Below are 25,449 nucleotides of genomic sequence, written 5' to 3' on the forward strand. Positions count from 1 at the left end.
TATCTAAGCATTAAATTGAATGTTTATTTAACAATGTTTGATATCAATGAATATTTTTTTATCAGGCATGATCGGAGTAAAAGAAAATGGTTGTATCTACCAATGGAAAAAGTGATATCTTCCTAACAAACCAGACGGTGAATGCCATTCAAGATAAAATAAAAAATATATTTATATTTGTAGACAATATTGACAAACATAAACCATAAAAAATAACCCAATTTACAAGCAGTTTTGTTTATAATAAATAATAATAAAAATAAAATAACCAACTTCTAAAAAAAATTGTTTTCGTTTCTAATAAAAAGACAGTTTTTTAAAATAGTTATGACGTTATACAAAATAATAAACATAAAACTATATTTTTATCCACGTACACATTTTTAAATAGTGAAAAAAAAATAACCATACTTCAAAGTTTTAATCTAAAAAAAAATTTGAACAGAACTGTATAATTGAAATTGTTATCATTATTGTTTTCCAAAAAAAATAAAATGTCTAATGCTATAGCATATACTATTTTTTATGGACTATTTGTCGCTGGTATTGTTTACCCACCCCGAGAATTCGTGTCCGCAGGATTTACTATTTCCGAAATATTTTCTTCCTGGTTGGGCAATGAATCCGCAGCATTTGTGCAGTATCATATTAAAAGAAGTATAGTAACTCTTCTTATCCATTCATTGCTTCCCTTCAGTAAGTACGGGCAGCAGAAATCTTTACATCTCCAAAAAAAACGCTTAATAATTTTTTACAAAATTTAATTCACAGTTTACATAATCGGATTGACATTACTGGGTCATGTTGATGCTGTGCAATTATTTATTGGAACTGAGCACTCATTATGGATGACATTGTCACTCTGTGCACTAGTTGGTCCAATTTACACGCTTGCTAAAGTAATCGGATGGTCGACGAATAATTGGTCCCAACACCCGATAGCTAAAAATTTGTCTATTTATTGTGATGATGAAAACAAATCATGGATCGATATCGCTTCTAATGTCAATATGGAATTCCAAAGGTGTTTGAATTCACATTATTATTAATTTTTATTCTCGGACATCTTGGTCTAGTTGAACGTAATTTAGTCCGACTGGTTTACTAATTTAATTATTATTTTTATAGTTTGACGAAATTACAAATCGCAACGAACACAGTTACCAAAGTTGTTGTAACGGACAGTTGGATCATTCAAGTCTCGTCTTATAAATTAGAAATAGCTAAGCAGTCTAATTCTAAATTAGTATGTTTTAAAGTAAATACATACACATCCCCGTCAGCTACCATTGAAGACATTGGATCAACTTATGTTAAATATCGGGTAAATGAACATGCTTTCAATAAGTGATCTGATGAATTAAATTTTTTAAATGCTGAGATTTAAGAGTGAGTTTAATTACTGGTAATTTCAGGTCTGTACGACACAACAAGGCGGAAAAAATTTCACTATACGACTAAATTATAATGACATTGAAAACTTTACAGGAAAAGTTACGATGCAAATAGTTACGATGCCGAAATGTGAATTTCCCAAGAGATTGAAAGAACTATGCATCGATTGGATAAAAGAAGAAGTTATGAAAAATCCAATTTATTTTACTAATCTAGTACGTTTATGATTTTATAAATGGCCATGAAAAATTATTGCTGATAATATTTATGAATGCGATTATTTTTACAGGAGCTAGAAAAATGTGCAGTATGTATTAATGTAACATCGGATGTTAAATTAGTAAAACGTTGCCCGGAAATCCCAACATTGGACAATAATCCAGCATGTCAATCATGCAATTGTCCTCCAAGATTATGCGTTGACTGCTTAGTAAAATGGTAGGCTACTGATCTATATGAGATAGTAATTAAAATATTTAAAAAAAATTATGTTTCTTTTGTAGGTTCATAACAACATCAGTCGATTTAACGAAACCCATTGAAAATTTGATGCAAATAAAAAGTAGCTGTCCTCAGTGCCGTTCAACATTTTGCCTTACAGATGTGAGTTACGTCGCGTATGATCCATTTTATAACGACAAAAATTCTTCCACAGACAATAAAACTTGATATAAGTATTGACATAATTACTGACTTGTGATTTATATTTTAATTAATTAAAGTTATATTTTTGAATAAAGATAAGTTTTTTAAAATATTCATAATCTGTTGAATTTTTTTACGTATATTTAAATAACAATTAGCTATAAACATATCAAAAGCTTCACAATCATGAAAGTTCGTTGTACGATAACACATAGAAAATTATATAATATATAATAATCAGTGATATTTTAAAGGGAATTTCATTCGTTAGCAATCATTTTGCGAAAGTCTGTAAGTTTTAGATTTTAGAGTCGATGAAAACCAATACATGGTCAGATTTTCTCTCCAATAAATGTTCATGATGTTAACTATAATAAAGATTTTATGAGTGACAGGATGGAAAAGTCTAAGTTAATTATTTTCAACAGAAACAAAAATATTAACGGCCATGATGAGAAGAAGCAAACAGCCACCAGAGTTCTTTTACATACAATTTATAGCGTGGTACATAACTTGATGAGTTCATACTGACAATAAATTTATACATGTAATATTTGAGTAGTGAATATTTCAAGAAATCAAATGTGAAAAGTAAATTTTATTTGCTGTCTATGTTCACCTAGAGAATTTCTCCCGAGCAAGCCGGAGATATAGCGACAAGCTTATTATTTTAATATTATTTTGTTCATTTTTTTTCACCAACACTTAGCAATCGTCCCTAGCTACCATGTGTTTCTGGTGCTGCGAATCGAGACCGGGTAGGCGTCGCCCTGGGGGTGTGAACAACTTTGCCGGGCTTCGTGCGATATGTTAGCCATGATGACGTCGTTGAGTGGGACCGGAACAGGACCCATATTAGTGAATATAAAAAAAATTAATTGAAAAAATTAATTGAGAGAAGGATACTAAGTCGTGAATAGTTTTCTTTCACATTTTTCCATTTATAAGTTTTACATAAGAAATATGAATGAGTATTTTATTTCATAAAATATTAAATATAGTAAATATAATAATGGGAGTGAAAAAAGAATGGACTTGATCCATCGTTTTACATAAGATTTACATAAGAAATATGAATGAGTATTTTATTTCATGTAATATTAAATATAATAATGTAAGAAGAATGGACTTGATCCATCGTCGAGTCAAGTGGTATCAGTGTTCGAATAAACTACTTGTAAATTTCGTAACTAGCAAGCCAGCTAAAGCTATCCGATGTTTTGTTTTTCAATTATTTTTAGTGATAGATGATTTCAATACATAAGGTTGTATTCTTACTATGTTTCTTTTAATGATTCCTATCCTATGTGGATTCAACTCGATTTGAGTTTAAGTTTAATTGGTCTTTTAGACTGTAAAATTTTTACATTTGAATGGATTTTAATTTTCTAGGTAAAAGTTATATGAAAACCTAGTTTAATCATTTTTGAAAATGGCATTTTCCGATGGAACTTAAAACGTCTGACTAAAGTCTACAGTCACGAGAAACTTTCATGGCCGTGCGCCCTCTGCCAAAATGCATGGTTACTATCTGCCAAAGTTTCTAGGAAAAACATGAAAAATAATTTTTGTTATTGCCATTAATACTTTTCACTTACTTAAGATTCATATACCTCCTAATCAAAAGCTCATAATTATGAAATTGTATTTTTCATAAAATCTGTAATTATCATCTAAGAATTTTTAGAATATACTGACAGTACTTTGAAATTTATTTTTAATTATCAGATCTCTTAAAATTATTTTCAAACTAATAATTAACATTATTATTGAAAAATAATAACTGTATTGAAAAAAATTACTTAGTAATTAAATATTTTTGTTGCAGCAGTATGACAGTACTCAGATTTAATTTTTGCTACCGAAAATATAAAAAACACACATTAATAAAATAATGAGTTAATTTTTATTATTAACAGTGTTTACATAACGTATTACAATAATTAAATATTAAAACAGCTTAAGATAAAAGTTATTTAGAACTGACGGTAAATAGTCGTCCCATTGAAAATATAGTTTAATAAATATTTTGATACTTCTGGCGGACAAGTACAACAATAGTCTTCAATAACTTCTTCCTCACTCTCGCCATAAATATCCAGCCAATATTTATGCAGACACTTTAATAAATCAATCATCGTCTCATTATCATTGTCCGGATGGGATATTATTTCTAAAATTAACAATATCAATTAATAAATATGATAGAAAAATCTGAAAAATTGCTGACCCTGTGGGCCATCCGATCGGTTATCGGTTTCGGTCCAACCGAAACCAGTAACTGCCTTTTTTTTTTAATTTTCAATTTCCATAGCAGGAAGTTAAAAGTTAAAAATGAAAAACTAGAAAGTAAATGAACTTACCAGCATCGAGTTTAATCATAATCTTAGTAAGTGGACACAAAATATTAATATCAACTTGATAGCGGCGTTTTTTGAACCAATTGACCATAACAACACAGTCATAAATAGAAGAAGCCTTGTCGTCATCCATCGGAATCATATTTTTTTCCAATTTTTCCAGAATCTTTGTCAACACATCAATTATTTTCTGGTGGTTACCGATACGATTTTCCGTTTGACGTTGGAGAATTTTAGACATGATCTCTATCCAAAGATCTATGACAACTTTGTCCTGCTGCTGATTCTCATCTTCTTCAGCTACGGGTTCTTCTGATGACATCAACTGGTTGTAAGTTTCCACTAGTGACATCAGCAAAGGATGTATTTCAAATGTTTCATTGAGGAATATTGTGTTAGCAGTGATCGACTGCATCAAAGTCAAAGCCGCAGTCAGCAATGAATCTATTAATTAAACAATTATAATAATTAATCATTAAACTTCAATAAAGTACTTAATTTATTTAATGAACTGATAATTACTGTTTGTCGAACTACTGAAAATAAATGTCAACGAATCTGCCAAAGGTTTCCCATACAGCAAATACTCGCGCCAAGGGGATGTGATATTTATCTGCATGTCACGTGCTCCAGCTTGAAGAACTCTCAGCACTTGGATCAATGTCTCAGTATCACCAGAGGACATCATGCTTATTAATTTAGTCACCAGAGTCGGTGTATTGGTAATGCGCGTAAATGCTGCTGGTTGTGAACACAAATTTCCAATTATGCCGACGATAATTTCCTGTAAGTATTCGAATTAAAATAAAATCTAAACAAATATTAACTATAAATATATTTACTAGACCGGTTAAAAAAAATCGACTATTTTTTTTTTTCAAAACCCGCAGTGAAATATCTTCCTAGTCATGAAAAAAGAAGCCTGTGAAAACGGGAGCTCTTAATATCAATTTTGAAAGGTCGCTCATCGTAAATTTCTATTTTACGTTTAAATAACATGGAAAAAAAATTTTTTAACTTTGGAATTTTACAACTCATTTTGGAATTAATATGTCGGAGTGAGAGATACATATTTTTGAAGGAAATTGAACGCTCTAAATAAATTGTCTCTTATGTTTTTTCTCTAAGTCTACTCCTTTTAAAGTTATTCGAGTTAAAAGTTCAACATGTAATTAATTTAACCTTTTTTTCTTAATTTTTCTTAAATATTTCATAATTATTATTGAAAAAAAAATTTGTCTTAAAATATTAAATTATCAAGCTTAACGTCATTGATAAAGTAGATCTTTATTGTTCTACTATGAGGAATAAATGACTTTTAAATTTAAGGCCATTCTCAGACAGTGCCCCCCACTTTTTAAAAATTTTCAATGACTTTCAACTGTCATAAGCGTATCCAATTTTTTCAATTAATTAAAAAAAAATTAAAGCATTAATTGAAAAAAGAACAACATAGTCGTAATTTCGCCGACGTATAGATTAAAAAAAAAATTATTTACACTTGATATTAATTAGGAGTCAAACAAAATTCGTTAAATAAATTTCAGTAAAATCGTCATGTCAATTTTATAATTCGAATTTTTAAATTTTGTTGGCTAAAATTTATTCAACAAATTTCGTTTAACTCCCAATTGATATCAATTGTAAGTAATTTTTTTTTAAATTCTATATCTCAACAAAATTACGACTACGTTGTCCTTTTTTCAATTGACGTTTTAATTTTTTTTTAATTAATTAATAAAATTTTAATTCGGTTATGAAAGTTGAAAGTTATTGCATATTTTTAAAAAGTGGGGGGCACTGTCTGAGAATGCCCTTAAAAAATCTGAAATTAATTCTCTCTTTGAAGTTTTAAAAAAATTTGAATTGTATGTACTGAAGTGAAAATCGTAAATTTTATAAACTGAAAATAATCGTGTTAAACTTAAAGCTATTATCTATACCATTTAAAAATTGTAAAATAATTTTTTTCGAAGATGATTTTTATTATTATACCACAATTTAAGAAAAAAAGGTTAAATTGATTACATGTTGAACTTTAAACTCGAATAACTTTTAAAGGAGTAGACTTAGAGAAAAAACATAAGAGACAATTTATTTAGAGCGTTCAATTTCCTTCAAAAATAATGATACTGAAGTTAGCCGACGTCTAATAATTTTGGAAATTTATTCAAAACGATAAATTCTAAAAAAAAAAATATCTTAAAAAATTTCACTTGTAGTTTTTTTAATTTTCTACATGTGCAATTTTTTGTTTTATTATTTTTTGTAATTGATTCGCTGGAAAATAAATTCAAAAATTTTTAATTGTTGGTTAACTTCAGGATCATTCAAAAATATGTATCTCTCACCCTAACATGTTAATTCCAAAATGAGTTGTAAAATTCCAAAGTTAAAAAATTTTTTTTCCATGTTATTTAAACATAAAATAGAAATATACGATGAGCGACCTTTCAAAATTGATATTAAGAGCTCCCGTTTTCACAGGCTTCTTTTTTCATGACTAGGAAGATATTTCACTGCGGGTTTTGAAAAAAAAAAATAGTCGATTTTTTTGAACCGGTCTAATATTTACCGTGCATCTTGGCTCTGGTGAGTTGTCAATAACAAATTCACTGACAGATAAAAAATTATTTTCACACAAAAAATCAACAACATCCTTTTCAGTTGTCATATCCCAGAGATAACTGAGTTGGGTTTCCAAGTCAGCAGTCCATTGTTCTTCATTAATCTAAACAAATAAATAAACAATCAATTAATTTACTCATTTTAAATCAAATAATCAGATCTTTAAATTCTTACCTTTGACAACTTCATCAGTATCCTCAATATCCAAGTCGCACTGTAAGTCGTTTCTCCAACATTGTCACCATTGGCAACCATACGTTCATTGTCAGTGATATTCAACTGCTCAATTCCAGAAATCGTGTCCTCGCTAGACATTTTTACTGATAACTGATGACTTTTATTCAACAAAACTTGATGCCAAACATTTACTGTGCGCACGAGACACGACGTCGCGAGCAAAACAAAAGAATGGATCCAACCCAGTAGACCTAGATGACAGACATGAACACCAACAAGCTTGTGATGAAGGACCAAGACCAGGAATAATTCAAACTTTGCCTCCAGATGACGGCACAGTACAAAGAATCCATCCGCGCGCCAAGAAAGACGCATGCGCCCCAACAAAAACACACATGGGAGTAAATGACAGGAGAAGTAGAGGTAGGAATAAAGATTTAAAATACATTTAAACCCAGGGTAGACATAGACAGCTGCTGGAGTGGAGATAGAGATGAAATGGGGTGATTGTACATATCATGTAGTTGTGTTGAACCGGAGCTGGATCGTTGAGCGGTCATACAAAGAAAGAAACAAAAATTAAAAGAGAGTCTGCTGCTGGTAGAGCAGCAGAAGAGAGAGAGAGAACTAGACAAGAACACCCGAGAGTAGAGTCAGTGGAAAGTGAGTGCGTTGGCGAAGTAGGGAGTCGTTGTCCTCCAAGTCCTCGTTCGTTCGTTCGTGTCCACCAGCCGCCAACCGGACGACCAACACCACCAGCACCAGTGCTACGCGAACTGCCTTCTCGTTCGTGTCATTCTCTTAAGTTAAACTATTTTTTTTATTTACATTCGTATTATTGTTTTTTTTCATTGTTTAGAAAATTAACTCACCTTAGCACGTGCTGGTCACTTTTTAAATTCATTCCTCAGCGATGTGATCTAGAAGAATTTATATTGAAGAAAAAACATTTAAGTTTACGCTAGACGTTGCATCCTATTGGGAGAACCGGTAGACAATCACCAGTGGACTCAGGATCAAACGCCTCGGAGTTTTTAAAAATATTACAGGTGTGTAGGCGTTGATTATTAAATTATGTACACTTTACTATTTTTAATTAATTACAATTTACAAACATAATAGACCTAAGTTTTATTTTGTATGAGAGCAGATACGCCTTTAAAGTCACTCGTATACGTCATTGTACACCAGGAGAATGATCGTTACATGACAGTGATGCCAAATCTACCTGAAACATTGATGATTCATCTCAAACCGCTAGACAATGATCCTGCCGCTCGCGTACGCGTTTAAATATATATTGTTTTCTTAGCAATTATAAAGTTTTAATCAGGATCTTAAAATTTCTCATGACCTCAATCTACCCTCGACCTACATCAGCATTGCTCATCATCACCAGCTTAATCATCAATTGTCATGAGCAGTAGCAGCAGCTGCATCAGGATTTTAGTAGCATTCGATAATAATTTCCAGCTGAAAGTTATATTTATTTTTGCAATCTAATAGTTACTTAATAACAATATTACGATGTTTATATTGTTCAGTTTCCAGCACGCGGTACATTATTTTGTTTCTCTTCAGCGAGCAGCGCGTGCTTACTTATCAATTAAATAATCGTGAAATAAAACGTAACAACCGCAGTCACGAGATAGAGACAAAGATACAAGACAGTTGGGAAATCGAACAAACAAATCCTAGTCCCCAGTACTGTCCCCGCAAAGTCGATTCTTTAATTTGTTTTTTATACGGTTATTATTATTATTTTTTTCTACGGTCCCTCGATTTTTCCGCAAGTGAACACTGTCTTTGTATGTTACCGTTACAATGAGTAAACTGGTGTTGCTGGTTACAGAAGCGTACTGGCTTTAAGACAAGCCAATGTAAATATTTAAATGTAATAAAAAACGTAATTTATTTGTCAACAGAGTAGAGGAAAATGGAATTGCTGGGCTGTGTGAGCAGGGAGATGCCAGCCAAGCCAGAGAGATAGCGTTAGTTTGAGCCGTGTGGAGACCGATACGTGATACGCTCCTGGGGAAGTTAAACGGGCCCCGGGGACTGATCGTGATGCCAACCGCGACAATCCAATGGGCCCTTGCTATCCTCTCGCTTGCACTCATTGACGCGTCTCCTCTTCATCCTCTTCCGCCGCACGTAGGTAAGGGACCACGTATTTCCGTTTATTTTATTTGTAATTTATACTGCCGACAATAATTAATTACTGTGATAACAACCGACAAAATAAATATTTAAGGAATTACCAAGCGGTCGTACATCGGTTACTATGAGCCAGTTTCCTATGACACAGCTATTTTACAACGACATCGAAGTCGTGTTAGACGAGATGTATCCGAAGCCATCAAGTTTCAGCCGATTGTACTTCACCTTCGGGCATTCGACAGGTGATAAAATCCATTATTGATTTAATTTAGAGACGTCATAATGTGTTTATTATTATAATCAAGATACTAAACTTTATGGTTTCCCAACGGCCTTGGGCTATTCACTTTATTATTATTTACTTATTAAATAATGTATGTTATTTTTATTTTTAAAATAAAGAGAATGGACAATGCGACTCGTTCAAGACACTGTCTTTGCAAAGGATGCGGTTTTTGAAGGAACAAATGGACCAATCGCCTTTGACTCTTCGCACTCTTACACTGGAACTATTGCCGGTAAATAATATTTTAAATACTTTATCAATAAAAAAATCTGAAAACTTCCCGCTTCCCGAAGCCAAAAACTGTTTATTTTGTTGTTCAACCAAACAAAATACATTTAGCTAAAAAAAATTAATTTTTGTCGTACGATATCTTAGAACTGATTACATTTTTAAGCAAATCGGACAAGTAGTTTATGAGTTACATGAAAAAACGTAAACTACTCGACCGATTGACTTCAAAATCTATTAAGATTTAATTCTTGATGAGTCTTTTCGATTACCGCCAACGTCTAAATCAGTTAATTTATTCCAAAGAATCAGACGACAAAAATTAGTTCATACGCATCCATACACACACGAACGGACGTCCATTAAATCCGGAGTAGATGACTGTTTATTTATTTAATCACCTCGGAGTGAAATTTACTCCGAAGCGGAGTTTATTTCATTATTTAATCAAATCGGAGTGAATGCGGATTTAAATAAAGTCCAGATCACTCCGAAATTACTCCATATGCGGAGTGATTTTTTTTGACTCCGTAACTCCGAGTGACGAAGTGAATTCGGATTTAAATGAAATTCGCAATCACTCCGAATTTACTCCCGATTTTTTTCAGTGTAAAACCTCAAGATCTGATGAAAACTTAATTTTTGAAATTCGGACCAAAACCAATAACTTGCCTTTTTTTTTAAATTTAAAATTTTTATAGCGGGAAGTTGAAAACATGTCAACTTGCTGATTAATGTTAGAAGAGAAACAATGTGCTTATAGGTCTTATATATTTTTGTTACCACTCAGAAGACCATTGCACCATTACTTAAACTTGCATATTCATTTATTCTCGCTGATAAATAGAGTAGAGTTGCTTTTAGTTTTATACTTCGGGTTTCATTTTCTTCTCAGCAAGATAAATTAATATGCTTACTTGGTACTTTAGCTACAGATATACTTGACATTAGCACACGTTGCTTTTTTTTTTTTCACAGAGGACGACAATGCCATTGTGGAAGGAATAGTGACAGAAGACGGTCTGTTTGATGGATTCGTTTCTACGGGCGCTGAAGAGTATTACTTTGAGCCGACAAGCAGATATTTAACGAGAACACAAGATTCTGGTAACAAAGACGACAATACATCACCTACTTATCATACTATAGCGTATCGCGCTTCAGACGTTGTCGCTCCACCGCAACCGCGTCGTTGTCCCAGTCGAGAATTGCATAAAGGAAATTTGAAAAACTTTGTAAAAGAAAACAACAGCAAGAAAAATGAATCCTTTGAGCCCTACTTTGAGCAGCTTCAGGACCAAGAAATTCGCGACTACGGCGGTTACTATTCGCGTGAATTAAATCGGAGGCAAGCAAACAAAGGAGGCTCGAATGTTCAATTTATTGACGGGTAAAAAATTTTATTTATAGACATAGAGTTGGTTTTATTTGTCATATAAAAATATATGAATATTTGGTTGCATTGTAGGATCAACAGAGACAGATTTACCAGACATTTACACAAACGGGCGACAGTCGATCCCCGTAAAACGACGTGTATGCTGTACCTGCAAGCCGACCATCAGTTTTTCTCTCGATACGGCACCGAGGAAGCGTGCATCGAAGTCATGACAAGACATGTCCAGCGAGTTAACTCTATTTACAAGCACACTGATTTTAATCAAGATGGAAGACCCGACAATATAAGTTTTATGATAAAGAGAGTCAAAGTACACAATGCAGAGGCGATGAAAGATCCCCACTATCGATTCCCAAACAGCTACGGGGTCGAAAAATTTTTAGAACTTTTTTCAGGTAACTGCATACGTTGTTTGTTGATGCAGTCATAAAAATATACCGCTATATTTAAAGACACATATATTTTTATTATTTTAGAGGAAGACTATGACGCATTTTGTTTGGCCTACATGTTCACGTACCGGGACTTTGAGATGGGGACACTTGGACTCGCCTGGACAGGCGATTTAAAAAACGCCGGCGGCGTTTGTGAAAAGAACGGAGTAAGAATATCATCCCAGATATTAAATTTTATTATATATATATATATATATATCTATACATATATTAATTTGAGGTTTTTTGTTTGATATATTTTTTTAACTCTCGTTTAGTTAAACAATAAATTTTATTTAAATGCAAATTTATTTAGTGTGTCAGCGTATGAGGCATGATGAATGCGCGCGCTTTTATCTGTATGTACACTCTCTTAACCACCTGGAAATAGGTACAGACAGAATTGGAGCTTTTATAACCGGGGTATACAGGATATTAAATATTGATCGAATAGTCGTTATAAAAAGAGCTAAACAATTTTTCATCCCAACATCAATGGCTTGTTTTACGTTTATATTTATGACACGTAAAAAATTTAATATTTTATTTTATTATTTAAACACTCGGTCAGCTCTATTATTTCATCACAAATTGAGAAACGTTAAATATGCAGTAAATTTTATATTATTCATGCAATGCTGCGTCGCTGAAAAGAATATAAACTAGATATTTATAATAATAATAATAATTTTAACATGGTGTCCATGTCTGTTTTTCCGATCGAATTTTCACATGACGGGATTCATTTGATTGTTTAATTTGCCTGCCAGATCGGATATACCAGAGGAATTTTTGTTAATATTTATGTCCAGTTGAATATTTATTAATTCATTTTTACTTTTTTTCCAGCATTACAGAGGAAGCATGAAGTCGCTGAATACCGGAATAGTAACTTTACTAAATTATGGGAAACACGTACCGCCAGCTGTTTCTCATGTAACTCTGGCACACGAAATTGGCCATAATTTTGGCTCACCGGTAAGTGAACCAATTAACGAGATTACTTGTGTAAAACAACTATAAAAATTAAACTAAATTAATAAAAAAAATAAAACCAACTGTTGAAACTTGTTACGGGATAATTTACAGCACGACCCAGAACAGTGTACGCCAGGTGGTGAGGATGGAAATTTTATAATGTTCGCCCGTGCAACCAGTGGTGACAAGCGTAACAACAATCGCTTCAGCCCATGCAGTCTCAATGCCATAAATCCTGTGCTAAATACCAAAGCACGTTCGCCTAAAGGCTGCTTCACTGGTAAAATTACATTTAAATTTATATTTATTTAATTTTGTATGAGTAATTTATTTGATAATTAATTACAGAACCACAAGCGTCACTTTGTGGCAACGGGGTCATCGAGGACGGGGAAGAGTGTGACTGCGGATGGGAAGAAGATTGTCGTGATTCCTGTTGTTTTCCTCAGCGTCGGTATCCACCGGCAGAAGAAAAACCCTGCACTCTAACTCCTAGATCTATTTGCAGTCCTAGTCAAGGTCCTTGCTGTACAACAGACTGCAAATTAAAGTTTTCTGACAAATGCCGAGAGGACAACGGCTGCAGGGACGCCAGTTTTTGTGATGGCAGGTCACCCCACTGTCCTCCGTCTATCAACAAACCAAATAAAACTATTTGTAACCGCGAGCTGGTGTGTTTTATGGGCGTAAGTTATAATCTGATGATATTTCATTAGAATATTTTAGTTAAAAAATAAATAAATTAATTTTTCAAAATTATTTTAGGAGTGCACTGGAAGTATTTGTCTTGCTTATGGCCTGGAGTCTTGTCAGTGTATCCCTGGGCCTGATGATCCACCGACCAAAGCCTGCGAGCTCTGCTGCCGGATTCCTGGTGGCAATCAGCCTTGTTTGTAAGTTTACTAGATTTTATTTGGTTTTGTTTGGCTCAGTTATATTTATTATTTATTTAAACTGTCCTAGATCATCATTCGACTGGAACTCACCGCCCTATGATATTCCTGACATGTTTTCAAAGCCCGGCACGCCGTGCAACGATTACAATGGGTACTGTGACGTATTTCAAAAATGCCGGGAAGTTGATCCAAGTGGACCCTTGGCTACACTTAGGAAACTATTGCTCTCAGATGAAAGTCTGGCCACGTTCAGAAGATGGGTCGTCGAGCACTGGTATGCAGTCGCTATTCTCATCCTCGCAGCGATATCTTTACTCGTAAGTACAGAAAATAATTAATTATAATTTTTTAATTTAAATTTACCATTGAAAAATTTATTTTATCAGAAGATGAATTTTACTTTTACATTTTATTTTACTTCTATTAATTTTGTGTCTATTAGAGACACTGCAAAATAAAATCAAAGGATAAAAGTACTGAGGAAAAGTGTAAGTTATTTATTTTTAAAAGAAACAAAAATAGTTACTGCTCATTGCTTTGATTCCTCGGTATATTTGCCCAGTTCTGCTGTAAAAAAATGTATTTATTTAATTTATAATTAAAAATAATTGCGGAATTATTTCATTAATTTTATTTTGAAATGAACGCAGGTGGCAACGATTCGGTTCCTCGGCAAACGGTCGAACCCGAAGCTCAAGTCGGTGACAATAATCCACAGTTCAACGACCGAAACAGTGAGATTGCCACCGGAGGGTGCGGAGGGAGTGACCATTCACCCGCCGGCAGTCAGGGCGAAACTTCCATTGAACCAAAAAGTCAGGGAAAAACGACGGGATGACAAACAGAAGAATTTGTTGACATCTAATTCAGTCAACAACAGTAACAACAAGACAGCAAAGGTAAATAAAGTCTAGTAAAAATAATTTGCTTCATCTTACAATGGTTTTAATTTGTTATCTTAAAGATTACGACCATGATGAGAAGAAGAAGCAAACAGCCGCCGGAGTTGGCTAAGAAGAAAAAGAAAAAGAAGAAACGTGTAGTGCCAATTGTCGTTGAGGAGCCAGCTCGCAAACGTATTGAAGTATCAACAGCCCTACCACTACCACTGCCTTCTACTGCTGATCAATCAGTTCCCCTGCCTGCTGAAGAGACTCCGAGAAAAGTCTCTTCCAAGGAACTTGGAGTGAAGAAGAAACGTAAGAAGAAAGAAGTCATAAATTATTCAATTACCCAAGGAGATGACGACAATGAAGTCACAGCTGGTGATAATTCAGACCCTAAAAGTAAAGTTCGCTCTTGGCTACTGGCGTCTCACGGTAGAGTAGAACCAACGAGTATCGCGGCTCTACCGAAAAGCAAATCAACGCCAGTAGGTCTTGCTGGTTCACCAGCGGTTCCAAGTCCACGCACTGCTGCTGCTGTCACTGCCGCAACTTCGAGAACGCGACCCATGAATATCAGAAGGTCAGCGGACACGAAGGTCCAGCGTACTGTCAACTCTACCCGAGCTAAGGATCCAGCAAACGAACGCGTGAGACTGCAAATTGTGTACAAGCCACCGTTTAAGTTCAGTGTCAAGCTCAGAAAAACTGAAAAAAATCTCCAGACATCCGGTAATCGTAAAAATGTACGAAATTATCATCCAAGAACTGCAGTACTAGTTCGTGCGTCAAACAAAAAAGATAAATTCAGGAAAGGCCAGCAAACATCAACGTCTGCGGGAGTAAATGCTACTGGTCGAGCCATCGAGTCTTCCCACGCTGCCAACTCAGATCTTCATACTGTTCCTTCAGATCTTGAAGTTCTGCTGTCGGAAAGTGAGTTTTTATTTTCCGATGCGTGACATTTGTCACCGGTCATCCGGATCTGGATGAAGAAAAATTATAACGAGTATGTATAATAAAGTAATAGAAAAAATCTACATATACATATATAGATATATAAGTTTAGGTATAATAATTTTATAAGCCATGAGGATGAGGATAAAAAAATTAAACGGAAGAAAGTCCATAACGAATAACATAACTAGTCTTTCGTGAATTGCATTCCTGTTAATAAGTATTTATTTTATTTACTACTGTATTTTGCTCATTACAAGCAGTATATATATATATATATATATATACATATATATTTTTTTTTCGTAAGTTTATAATTATATGCCGTAAAAACCTTAATGACAAACGAAGCTTTATCATAAATTCAAATACAGTAAAAAAATTTCAGTCGGTATTGACGAATGATGTAAAGTAATAGCAAAAAAAAAAACTCAGTGTAAATATACTGTTACCTGTGATTATTATAAATATTTTTTTTCGTTATTATTTCTTCCATGATCGTGTCCGAGGCTATTGATCCGTCGTCTTCCTGACTCCGGCACGTGGATAAAAGTGTCTCTTGACGATCCTCAAGCACGATCGCATAAGACGGGAACAAAATAATAAAATAGTTAGATAGCATTTTTTAATAATCAGTAACTTTATAAAATTATTTAAATAAAAAAATAAAAATCATGTTATTTATTGTGATATGTGCCAATAAGAGGTACCAGTGCACTGCCGATCATTTACATAAATTAATAGTAAATACATGTGACATTTACTTTCTTGCCTTAAATGCTTACCCAATTTTGTCAGACGTAATTAATTTTTGAGTAACAATAAATACCTTAATTTTTAATGATCAATTAAAAAAATAAAATAATAATTAAATATACAAATCGAGACTATCAATGTAGCCTACTGTTGTAAAAGACTTGAAACTTTATTTCCGATTGTACTTTTTATTCTTGACATTCCTAATAATTGTAACTAGAATACGAATAATTATGTGAGTTTATATTTTTACTGATGAATAATTAACGAAAAAAAAAAATAAGTAAAATGTAAATATTTGTAGAGCATAATATACTTAACATGTGCTCGAAAAAATGTACTTACTGAATATATAAATTAAATGTGAATCGCTTAACAAAAATATTTCGTCCAAAATAATTAAAAATAGTTGAATATAAATGAATAATTATAAAGAATACATAATTACTCACATTTTCTATTATTGTATACAAGAGTATTGGTCTGCTGTATTTTTTCACGGGCTTTGTATAAATAGAATATTAATGACGGCTGTATTCGTTTGTTGTACATAAAAAATAAATATCTATGGATAAAAAAAATGATGAATTATTTAAGTTTATTTAGTAGTATTTAAATTAATATTTTCTTTAGCAATATATTATTTCTATGATAATTATTTTCGTCGGAAACAATAATTAGTAATATGAAAATAAATTTAATAAAAAGTTATTACAGAATTTTGAGTAATGGATTAAGGAATAAAATATAAATCCACCCAAAGTAATGTAAGAAAATTATTTTATTAAAAAAGAAAAAAAGGAGTTCATTTATTAATATGCAACAATTAATTTATGTTTTGAAAAAAGATTGTTTTGACTACATCCGCACGTTCAATAAATCCAAACTTTATTTCATTGTATCAGATTTTTTTTTTAAGTATTAATTTTTCTTGAGTTTATATACCTAAGTAATTTCTTGAACTGATCAACGGATATCATTAAACTCTCACGGACGTTGAGTAATATTGTCTGATAGTCATTACGAATCCCGACAGAGAGCGCATGGTCGCCAAAGTTTTTTCTCTGAGAACTCTTAAGTCAGACGTTTTAAATTCTATCGAATACGGCAGGTCGGACGATCTTAATTCGTTCTTTCGTTGCTTCTTTTAATAGCTGTTGAATCAAGGACAGCGAAACCTCTTTGTTGATGATGGATAAAAATCATCTGTCTTATAATACTATGACATGAAGTATATTATTCATGCGATATCGCTTGTTAAGCTCGTTAAAGATGACGATGATTTTGGTATGTCATATTTTTCTAGTCATATATCACAAATTAATTATGTTTGGAAAATGAGATATGAATTTTAAAAAAAAATGTATAATCATAAAAGAATCGTAAAACATTATCGGTTCTTTTTGAATGAATGTGTTTCACCTTTGTGGCGACGTCTCTGGCGTTCCAATTGGATAGATCCTCCACAGTGTCTAAAAATTGATTTATTATTAAAATTATTTAAAAACAAATAATTGCAATTCGAAACTTACCAACTAACAATCGCCAAAGCCTGGGCCAGTGAAGGATGCTTCTAAGAGTCCGATAGTCTCTTCCTGTCACAAAATCTTTGATGGTGCCGTCGAAAGCAACGCTCATCAGGCCGTTGATCGGGTAGTTCGGGGAACTATTCTACCCATTCCTTAGAAGATCAGCCAAAGTGTTGAGCTCATTACATTAGAGTCTCCAACGCATCGAGCTGCTAAAGCGTGGAAACTGGTAACTCCATACGGACTCCAGCAACCCGAGCGGCAGCCACTACGTTCAGTGATTCCACTCTTGTCGCAATGTCTCCGGTTTGCGCGGAAAAAAACTTTGATAATAAGCAAGCACATCAAATAATTGTCGAATTATCAGTTGATAGTTCCCACAAATCCCGGCAGAGAGCGCACGCCCGAAAAAGTTTCTCATATCTTGAGGCTTGGGTCAGACGTGTTAATTTCCAATAAATAGGATCTATGTTCGTCTTATTATTTTACCTGCTTCATGATGAAAATGTGGGGATCTGGCGTGATCTTCACAAAATTTATGAAATATATTGAAGTCATTCTTAGCTAATCCAAATAAGACGGCAGCCGACACGTTCGGCATGCAAACTTTCAGGTATTTCTGATCTTTCTAAAAGTAAAAATTCATTTTATTTTTAGATATCCCATTCAATATGTTTTCTATATTTTAAAGTAATATTATGGCAGTAAAGTCAAATAAATTTAGTTATATTTCAAATCAAAAGGAGGTCTGAGAAAGCAAGAATGTTTTCTTTACTTTCATATCATGATTTGGATTGCCGAGGAAAGTCTACGATCATTCGATCATATTGAATTAAAAGAATTTGAACCTCGAAAAAAATTAATTAGTTCAAACCATTTATGGAACCACTTTTCAATGTCTTTTTCATGGCTATCCTTGCGCTAGCCAGATTTCTCTGTAACGATTTTTGGAAATAAAATTATCAAATAAATTATAAGTAAAACTTTAAAGGCGAAGTTTTTATTTGTTTAAAAATTCAAACAAGACAATAACTGTTGTGACTATCCCAGTACGTTTGGCGAATTCTGCCTGAAACCTCGTTCTCGCTAGGGTTTTGATTGTTCAATAAAAATAAATAAATAATTAAACTTTTAAATTATTGAATTTAAATTCTTAATAAATAGCAATATTTCAGCTAAAATATTATAATATTTTTACGAACATATACGAAAAATTTTTCTTATTTTTGTAGTTGTATCTTATAATTTCCTTATAAAAATTTACGATGTCCGATTTAGACCAAAAATAGTCACTGTAATTTATATTAAAAGTGATTCGTAAATTTGTTATTATCACAGACCGTTGTATTATAAACGCCTTCGTCTCTTATAATGTTCTCTACTAGCAAAAAAAAAATAAAAACTGTAATTACTAATGAGTGTGAATGTAGCAGACATCAGACAAATTTAAAAATATAAATACATGGAGTAAATAATTTAAAAAATAATATTTGTAAAAAATGCACTTATCAATTTTTAAATTTTTTAAATGCGCATTTTTTAAAAATTGAATTTTGTTAGTTATTTACTCTATTTATTTGAAATTCAAAATTTGTCTGATGTCTGCTACATTCACACTCATAATTACTACATGATTTATAATAATGAAAACCAAAAGAAACTGAGTCCTGTTTGGATTTTCAAACAAATAAAAACTTCGCGCTTAAAGTTTTTATACTACAAATGTATCGATTGATAACAGCTATATCTCGAAATATATCGATTGTCTACAAAGCGCGAACAAAGTGTCTAATCGCATTGCACACTTTAAAAAGTGTATAAATATTGTCTAGTATTATTGTTTCGTAAATTGTCATTACTAATTAATTTGAATTTTTAAATAATGGATTTATCTGATATAGACGAAGAGTACACCGGCTTCGGTAAATTAAACTATAAAAATATTGATAATTACAATTTATCTTCTGACGAAAATTATTGCGACAACAAAAATAAACCTTCGAACCAACTAAAAAGTAAAACTCAAAAAAATAATTTGCCATCATCAACATGTGAGACGGCCGTGAAAAAACCAAGAGCTAGAAAAAAAAAACCTGCAAGTTGTGTCAGCGATGATAAGGTTAGAGAACGTAAAGAATTGGCCAGAGAAAAATTAGAATTGAAAATAGAGAAAAAGCGGATTAAAAATATTGAACCAGGTGAATGTATGAAATTTATAAAAGTTGATTTCCATAATAATATAAGTAAATTTAATTTTTATGATGAAACTATTTCGATGTTGGACGCATCTTCTGTTGATTACTCCACTAAAATTTCATCGCCTGCACCCAATAGTATTTCTTGGAGACGAATAGTAGAGGAGTACTCAATAGATCATGACAATAAAGTCAGTACATCAACAACCGAGCAACAGGAAAAATTTTTATTGATCATCTGGACCTGGGATAAAGTTATCCAACTGGTCCATGACAAATCATTCGTGTCAGCTGTCACCAGTTTGTACAATTCAGTTCGCGAAATGAATTTAACGCTAGTGATCTATGGGGCAGGAAAATATTTCGAGTACCACGAGAGCAAGGGCAAGAAAAAGACAACAAATAAAATGTACGAGTGCATTGACGACATTCCCAAAGTCTCCAGAAATCTATTCGACGCAAATTTAATTCAAATACAAATACTGGCTAAATGTAACAGCAGACTCATTGAGGAGCCAGCAGACATGAGTTTATTAATTTATCAGTTCACTAAATCAATTGCTGAAATTCCATACAAATTGGAGATGGACAAAAAATTAAATGACCAACTAGATTTCTATGCCACCGGCGATAACAAAAATACCATTCAAGTTGACAAAGAAGGCTACGGTTTGAAAAAACTCTGGCTGAAACAACTCTGCATATTCAATAACTCCAGTCTAGCAGTTGCCGATGCCATATCTTCTGTTTATTCAAGTCCTCAGCAATTAATTCAAGTAATTAATTTTAATTACTCACTAAAATATCCATTATTTTATTTATTTATTTATTTATTTACAGGCTTATTTAAATTGTTCCCGCGAAGACGGAGAAAATCTTCTGAAAGACATTCCAGTAAATATATCAAAACAATTTAATCCCTGTGAATTTTTCAATAATTATTTTAATTACAGATTAAAAGATCAATAACTTCAACAGCAGCATCAAGGAAACTGGGACCCGAACTCAGTAAAAAACTTTACACTCTATTCACTTCGAGAAACGGAGACCAGTCCCTGCAAATGGACAAGTGATCAAATTAATTGGTAATACAAATATCTTTAGCCACATAATTTATTAACATAATTATCAATTTTTATAACAGTCTCAGGCAATTAAAATGTCAATTACATCAAACTCTAATTAGAGAGTAAATATACGAATTAATTATAATTAAAAATAACAGTAAAAAAATCTTATAATACTGCGGAGGAAATAAAAAATCAACAGACTGAAATTAAATGAAATTTTAAAACAATTAAATTTTTTTATTACATAATAAAATATTATTTACTCCGTTAATTATAATCATTAAATGTCTGAGTCATCGAACAGCTTACAATCACTAGTTTCAGTTTGTACAGTATTATTATCATTATTATCACCATCATTACTACATTTGTCTTCTGATCCAGATATCATTTTAACGGGCGTTGAAGCTCCAGCGAATCCCGGTTGGTTTTTATCACCAGCGATTGTTTGGGAAGAAAGACGTTTGCGTGGAGTATTTTTCGTCAGCACAACCTGGTCAGTATAATTCGTCGTCAACGTACTGGGATTCTGTCGTTTTGATAGAATTATTTTAGTATATTTCATTGGAGGCTGATTGGCTCCTGATTGTGTTGCTGAAGTTTGATTACGCGGTGCGTTGTTCCAGTTCACTGAAGACATCGTCGAATTTTGCATCCGTCGTTGAAAGATGACGCGATTTACAAGACTGTCTTGCTGACTTTGCTCCTGGTCAGTTTTATTTGTCGGAGTTGCTTTTGTTGGACGGTGGTAAACTTTGCCTTCTTTATTACTCAGCAAAACGACTTTTGTTGGATTTATTTTGTTTATTTTCTGCTGTCCGGTGTCACTGCTGGTAGTCAGAGGTAAAGATATCGGCGATTTTTCAATGGCATTCAAATTATCGTCGTCTTTAGCAAATATTATTGGTATGTCTAAAATATTTCCTAGATCGTCATCGTCAATTTCTAATGGTGGATTTTTATTTAATGATGACGTCGACTGCTGATGGTTCGTTTTTTCCCATGGATTTTTGTTACCAACGGGCGTTATTTTGGGCAGATCGCTGTCGTTTTTAAATGAATTTTTAATTTTACTCGACCAGGGCAATATTGTTATTGAGTTATTACTGTTATTGGCTGCAGTACTGTCATCGACTCGTGTGATGCTGAGTGAATTATTTATATTTAAATTTGCGCCTTGGCCCACACACTCCATCGCTATAAAAATTTATTACATATATTTATATATTTTTTTAAAAATAATTATTAGAGCCTTAAATAATTAATTAATTAAATGAAAATAATTTGAATGAAAAGTATCCGCAGGATTTATATATGACAGGATAATTAAAGGATAAAAATTAAATTAATCAAAAATACCGAAAAAAAAATTATTTATTCAAAAACACAAAAAAATATTAATTTATCAAATGTGTAATTTACATATTTTTGTATACGAAGTAGAGAAAATTTTTTGTCACTACTTAATATTTTTTAATTATTAATTTTTAATTGTATATAAAAAAATACTGATTTTTTTGACAATTATTATTTAATTAAATTTTTGGAAATTTAAATAATTGAGATTCATTTTTTTTAATTAATATAAAAAAATATTAAATAAATATAAATATAAATTATATTTTGTACTTTATATTCTACCTTTTGCAGTTGTCGATGTGATTGTCGCAGTACTCGTATTGAATCCGCTGGAATTAATTGATACCGACGTATTGGTAACTCTTCCTTCAGATAAATTGTCGCTTGAATTTTTCCTACTGTGAAGTAGTGCCGTCAGAGTGCCTCCAGTTCCCGATTTATTTATAACGCCTTCAAAAAAAAAATCAAAATTACATGAATACATTTTCAAATTAAATAAATAAATTTTGATTAAAATAAAAAGTACCCGAAGTTGGTGTTGCTACGCGCACTTGGTTCCCATTTGACGTCAACACCGTGACGAGTTTAGCCTCAGATTTTTCCATTGGCTTGTAATTACCAGGGACAGTTTTACTCAATGGTTTATTCGTCGGCGCGATTGTTTTTAATTTTCCCGTTAAATTTTGTTGGTTGTTTGGTTGGATCATTTTTGGTACTTTGCTGAATGAAAGAGGTGTCTTTGAATTTGAATTAAAATTTGATTTTACTGGATTGTTTGGTTGATTCGCCGGTCCAGCGGGCAATCTTATTGGACCAACAGGACTCAGACTCGCCATCGATCCGATATTTAGTGTGATTCCATTCGATGGATTTGAATTCAGCTGCAATAATAAATAATTATTTAAATTTGACTGATGATTGCAGCAAATTTTTAATTTAGAAAATAAAATTTACCTGAACTGTTTGTCTCGATAGCAATTGGTCAGGATTTACCTTTTGGGAATTCATCATCTTGGATTTACGCCTTGGAACTGAGTTATGAGCGACATTATTTGTCCCGCTTACTGTAATAATAATTAATTATTAATATAAATTTATCAGATGATTTGGATGCTGAATAAAAGTATATGCGCACCTGGACGAGGTTTTTTCTGTACATTTGGGAAATTCGACTCACTGTCAACGGAACTGCTGGTTGAAATTTTACGCTTGCGTGTTTCTCTTTTGTTCTTATCAAGATTTAACAGCCCAGCCGGACGTAGAGGTAGAGGATGCGGTTGTAAAAGAATGCCGCCAATAAAATCAGCGATTTCATCCATGATGCAGCGATCTACCATACTCTGGGTAATTCCTTCAGTAATTTTTTTGCTGGTCGATATTCTCAGACTGTCATCAGCAGTGCCGACAACAACGAGAGTGCTTTCGACGAGCATTTTTTCTCTTATATTTTCCAGGTCATCTGGTCTTACCAGAGTGGCAGTTTGCCCGATTATGAACATGATAGGACACCTGATGTCCATCAGAGTGTCTTCTGGTAGACCTCGTTTGCCTTCGACTGTCGCAAAAGGAAAGCCTAGACATATAACTGCGGTGACGTGCTCCAGAAGTGCGACTTGACAAGCCAAAGCAGCGCCAGAATTAAAACCCACTAGGATAATCGGTCTTCCTGGACAATCACTCCTCATATCCTGAACTTTAGCACGAGTTGCTTGGACCAGCTGCTCAAGGCACGTCATCATGGTCATTTTGTTAGCTGCTAGTCCTAAATGTGAATGAACTGTCACCAGCATTCCTAGTGCTCCCAATTGCGTGATCCATTTATGCTGACGTGGAGAGACATTATTTATTCCCGAGGGTACGACAATTAAAATTGGATTGCCAGGTAATTTTTTCGGGCGATTATTATTCATACAAATGGCCAGTGGATCCCATGAGCGTTTCAGAACCGCGTTGAGTGACTCCAGTGGTATTGATCCCGGTTTGACAACGGCATTGGGCACTGGCGCAATCATTCGATCTACCAGCTGAGGTATTTTAGCTCTCAGTGTTTGGAGAATGTCAAAATAAATTACAAGCCCATCCCGAGATAAATTGTCCATAAACAGACCGTGTAACCACTGGACTATTCTGTGATCCCAGCCAATGGAAGCCATCACTTCGCGAAATCTTTTAGCCGAGGAATCGACCGACGTACGACGATACACCAGCTCCAGTTGGTCATCGAGCTTGGCTAGTCTGTTCAAACGTTCAGAATTAATGATCGTAAAAATATGTGAAAATATTCTCCTCTGCACTGGCGACCAGAAGGTTTTTTCAATCTTCTCCTCCCAGTCATCGTTGCTGTCATCCGGACGAGCGAAGCTCGCCAACTTTTCTAATTCCTCCGTACACTGACGTGCTTTTGTCAGATCACAGGGCAGAGACAATTCTTCTGGAGCATCAACATTTACTACATCTATCACATCACCTTGGATTGACTTGTCCCTAAAATCCCCAGTTACTTCATCGTCACGCTGATAAATAAATAAATAACTAAAAATAACCTACCGAATTAGCTCTGGTTTCCTTGAAAAAAATATTTTCTTCGTAGGCTTCACATAAATATTCTCCGGTCTCCAGTTCCATGGTCTAGCATAGCAATGTTCCTTCAAAATCGCATTGACTTCTTCATCTGTATACCCAGCCAATTTATGTAAGAACGTCGTCAATTTGTTCGAACTCTCCTCCGGAGTATCAGCACCCAGGACAGGAGCAGGGAGATTCTGTCCGCCCTGAGACACCAACAGTCCACTGGATGACATCCTCCAATTTAATTCCTCATAAATTACGAATCCTGCAAATAAAAATTAATTATTCACGTCACATTTTTTTTTCGTAATTTTTTTTTATCACCTCACCAGTTTGTTTTATTACTCAACATCTCGATCCATTTAATTACTGCTTCTATATTTACAATTACTCACACCTGATAAAATTTAACCAAAATTTTTTACCTCCAATGGTCTGTATAATTTATTTTTACAAATTACGTCTGATCCGCATTTTTTCACTCGTCCCTCACTCTGCTGATTGCTAGCTTGGTTTTTTTTTTAGTAGTAGTGGGGCAGGAAAAT

At 33.3% G+C, this 25,449-nt stretch overlaps 5 protein-coding genes across 9 annotated transcripts; 3 read left to right on the top strand and 2 right to left on the bottom strand.

The window, feature by feature from the left end:
• The first annotated feature begins 226 nt into the window (after positions 1-226).
• On the top strand, positions 227-2,149 carry LOC130677651 (E3 ubiquitin-protein ligase TM129). The gene is made up of 6 exons (XM_057484476.1): positions 227-696; positions 772-1,024; positions 1,129-1,324; positions 1,416-1,610; positions 1,685-1,833; positions 1,899-2,149. Exons 1-6 carry the CDS (start codon positions 495-497, stop codon positions 2,062-2,064), a joined length of 1,161 nt encoding a protein of 386 aa, XP_057340459.1. The 5' UTR covers positions 227-494; the 3' UTR covers positions 2,065-2,149.
• A 1,774-nt stretch (positions 2,150-3,923) lies between these two features.
• Positions 3,924-7,524, bottom strand: LOC130677131 (protein saal1-like). Its single transcript, XM_057483759.1, has 5 exons — positions 7,203-7,524; positions 6,976-7,131; positions 4,923-5,184; positions 4,404-4,844; positions 3,924-4,213 (listed from the first exon to the last, which is right to left on the bottom strand). The coding sequence occupies exons 1-5, from the start codon at positions 7,341-7,343 to the stop codon at positions 4,017-4,019; spliced, it is 1,197 nt and encodes a 398-aa protein (XP_057339742.1). The 5' UTR covers positions 7,344-7,524; the 3' UTR covers positions 3,924-4,016.
• Positions 7,525-7,609: 85 nt separating this feature from the next.
• On the top strand, positions 7,610-16,772 carry LOC130677130 (disintegrin and metalloproteinase domain-containing protein 10-like). 4 transcript variants are annotated; one of them, XR_008991544.1, is made up of 15 exons: positions 7,652-8,254; positions 9,131-9,363; positions 9,460-9,607; positions 9,768-9,883; positions 10,858-11,269; positions 11,348-11,673; positions 11,755-11,879; positions 12,562-12,690; positions 12,802-12,970; positions 13,039-13,376; positions 13,456-13,583; positions 13,654-13,903; positions 14,029-14,074; positions 14,237-14,485; positions 14,551-14,688. XR_008991544.1 is itself a non-coding variant. In XM_057483757.1 (15 exons), exons 3-15 carry the CDS (start codon positions 9,273-9,275, stop codon positions 15,430-15,432), a joined length of 3,363 nt encoding a protein of 1,120 aa, XP_057339740.1. In that variant the 5' UTR covers positions 7,654-7,991; positions 8,065-8,254; positions 9,131-9,272; the 3' UTR covers positions 15,433-16,772. The 4 variants fall into 4 exon arrangements, 3 of the variants coding, with proteins under 3 accessions (XP_057339741.1, XP_057339740.1, XP_057339739.1); XM_057483757.1 differs by lacking the exon at positions 14,029-14,074 and having other exon boundaries at positions 7,654-7,991; positions 8,065-8,254; positions 14,551-16,772; XM_057483758.1 differs by lacking the exons at positions 7,652-8,254; positions 14,029-14,074 and adding an exon at positions 7,610-7,628 and having other exon boundaries at positions 14,551-16,772.
• Positions 16,773-19,484: 2,712 nt separating this feature from the next.
• On the top strand, positions 19,485-22,050 carry LOC130677133 (crossover junction endonuclease EME1). Its single transcript, XM_057483762.1, has 3 exons — positions 19,485-20,683; positions 20,748-20,801; positions 20,861-22,050. The coding sequence occupies exons 1-3, from the start codon at positions 19,595-19,597 to the stop codon at positions 20,978-20,980; spliced, it is 1,263 nt and encodes a 420-aa protein (XP_057339745.1). The 5' UTR covers positions 19,485-19,594; the 3' UTR covers positions 20,981-22,050.
• On the bottom strand, positions 21,005-25,419 carry LOC130677132 (KAT8 regulatory NSL complex subunit 3). Of its 2 annotated transcripts, none has more exons than XM_057483760.1 (7): positions 25,234-25,419; positions 24,884-25,169; positions 23,472-24,820; positions 23,291-23,400; positions 22,863-23,217; positions 22,619-22,786; positions 21,005-22,174 (listed from the first exon to the last, which is right to left on the bottom strand). In XM_057483760.1, the coding sequence occupies exons 2-7, from the start codon at positions 25,135-25,137 to the stop codon at positions 21,258-21,260; spliced, it is 3,153 nt and encodes a 1,050-aa protein (XP_057339743.1). In that variant the 5' UTR covers positions 25,138-25,169; positions 25,234-25,419; the 3' UTR covers positions 21,005-21,257. The 2 variants fall into 2 exon arrangements, with proteins under 2 accessions (XP_057339743.1, XP_057339744.1); XM_057483761.1 differs by having other exon boundaries at positions 25,229-25,419.
• Positions 25,420-25,449: the final 30 nt, after the last annotated feature.

Source organism: Microplitis mediator, chromosome 11, assembly GCF_029852145.1.
Source record: "Microplitis mediator isolate UGA2020A chromosome 11, iyMicMedi2.1, whole genome shotgun sequence".
In the NCBI taxonomy this organism is placed as follows: Eukaryota; Metazoa; Arthropoda; class Insecta; order Hymenoptera; family Braconidae; genus Microplitis; species Microplitis mediator.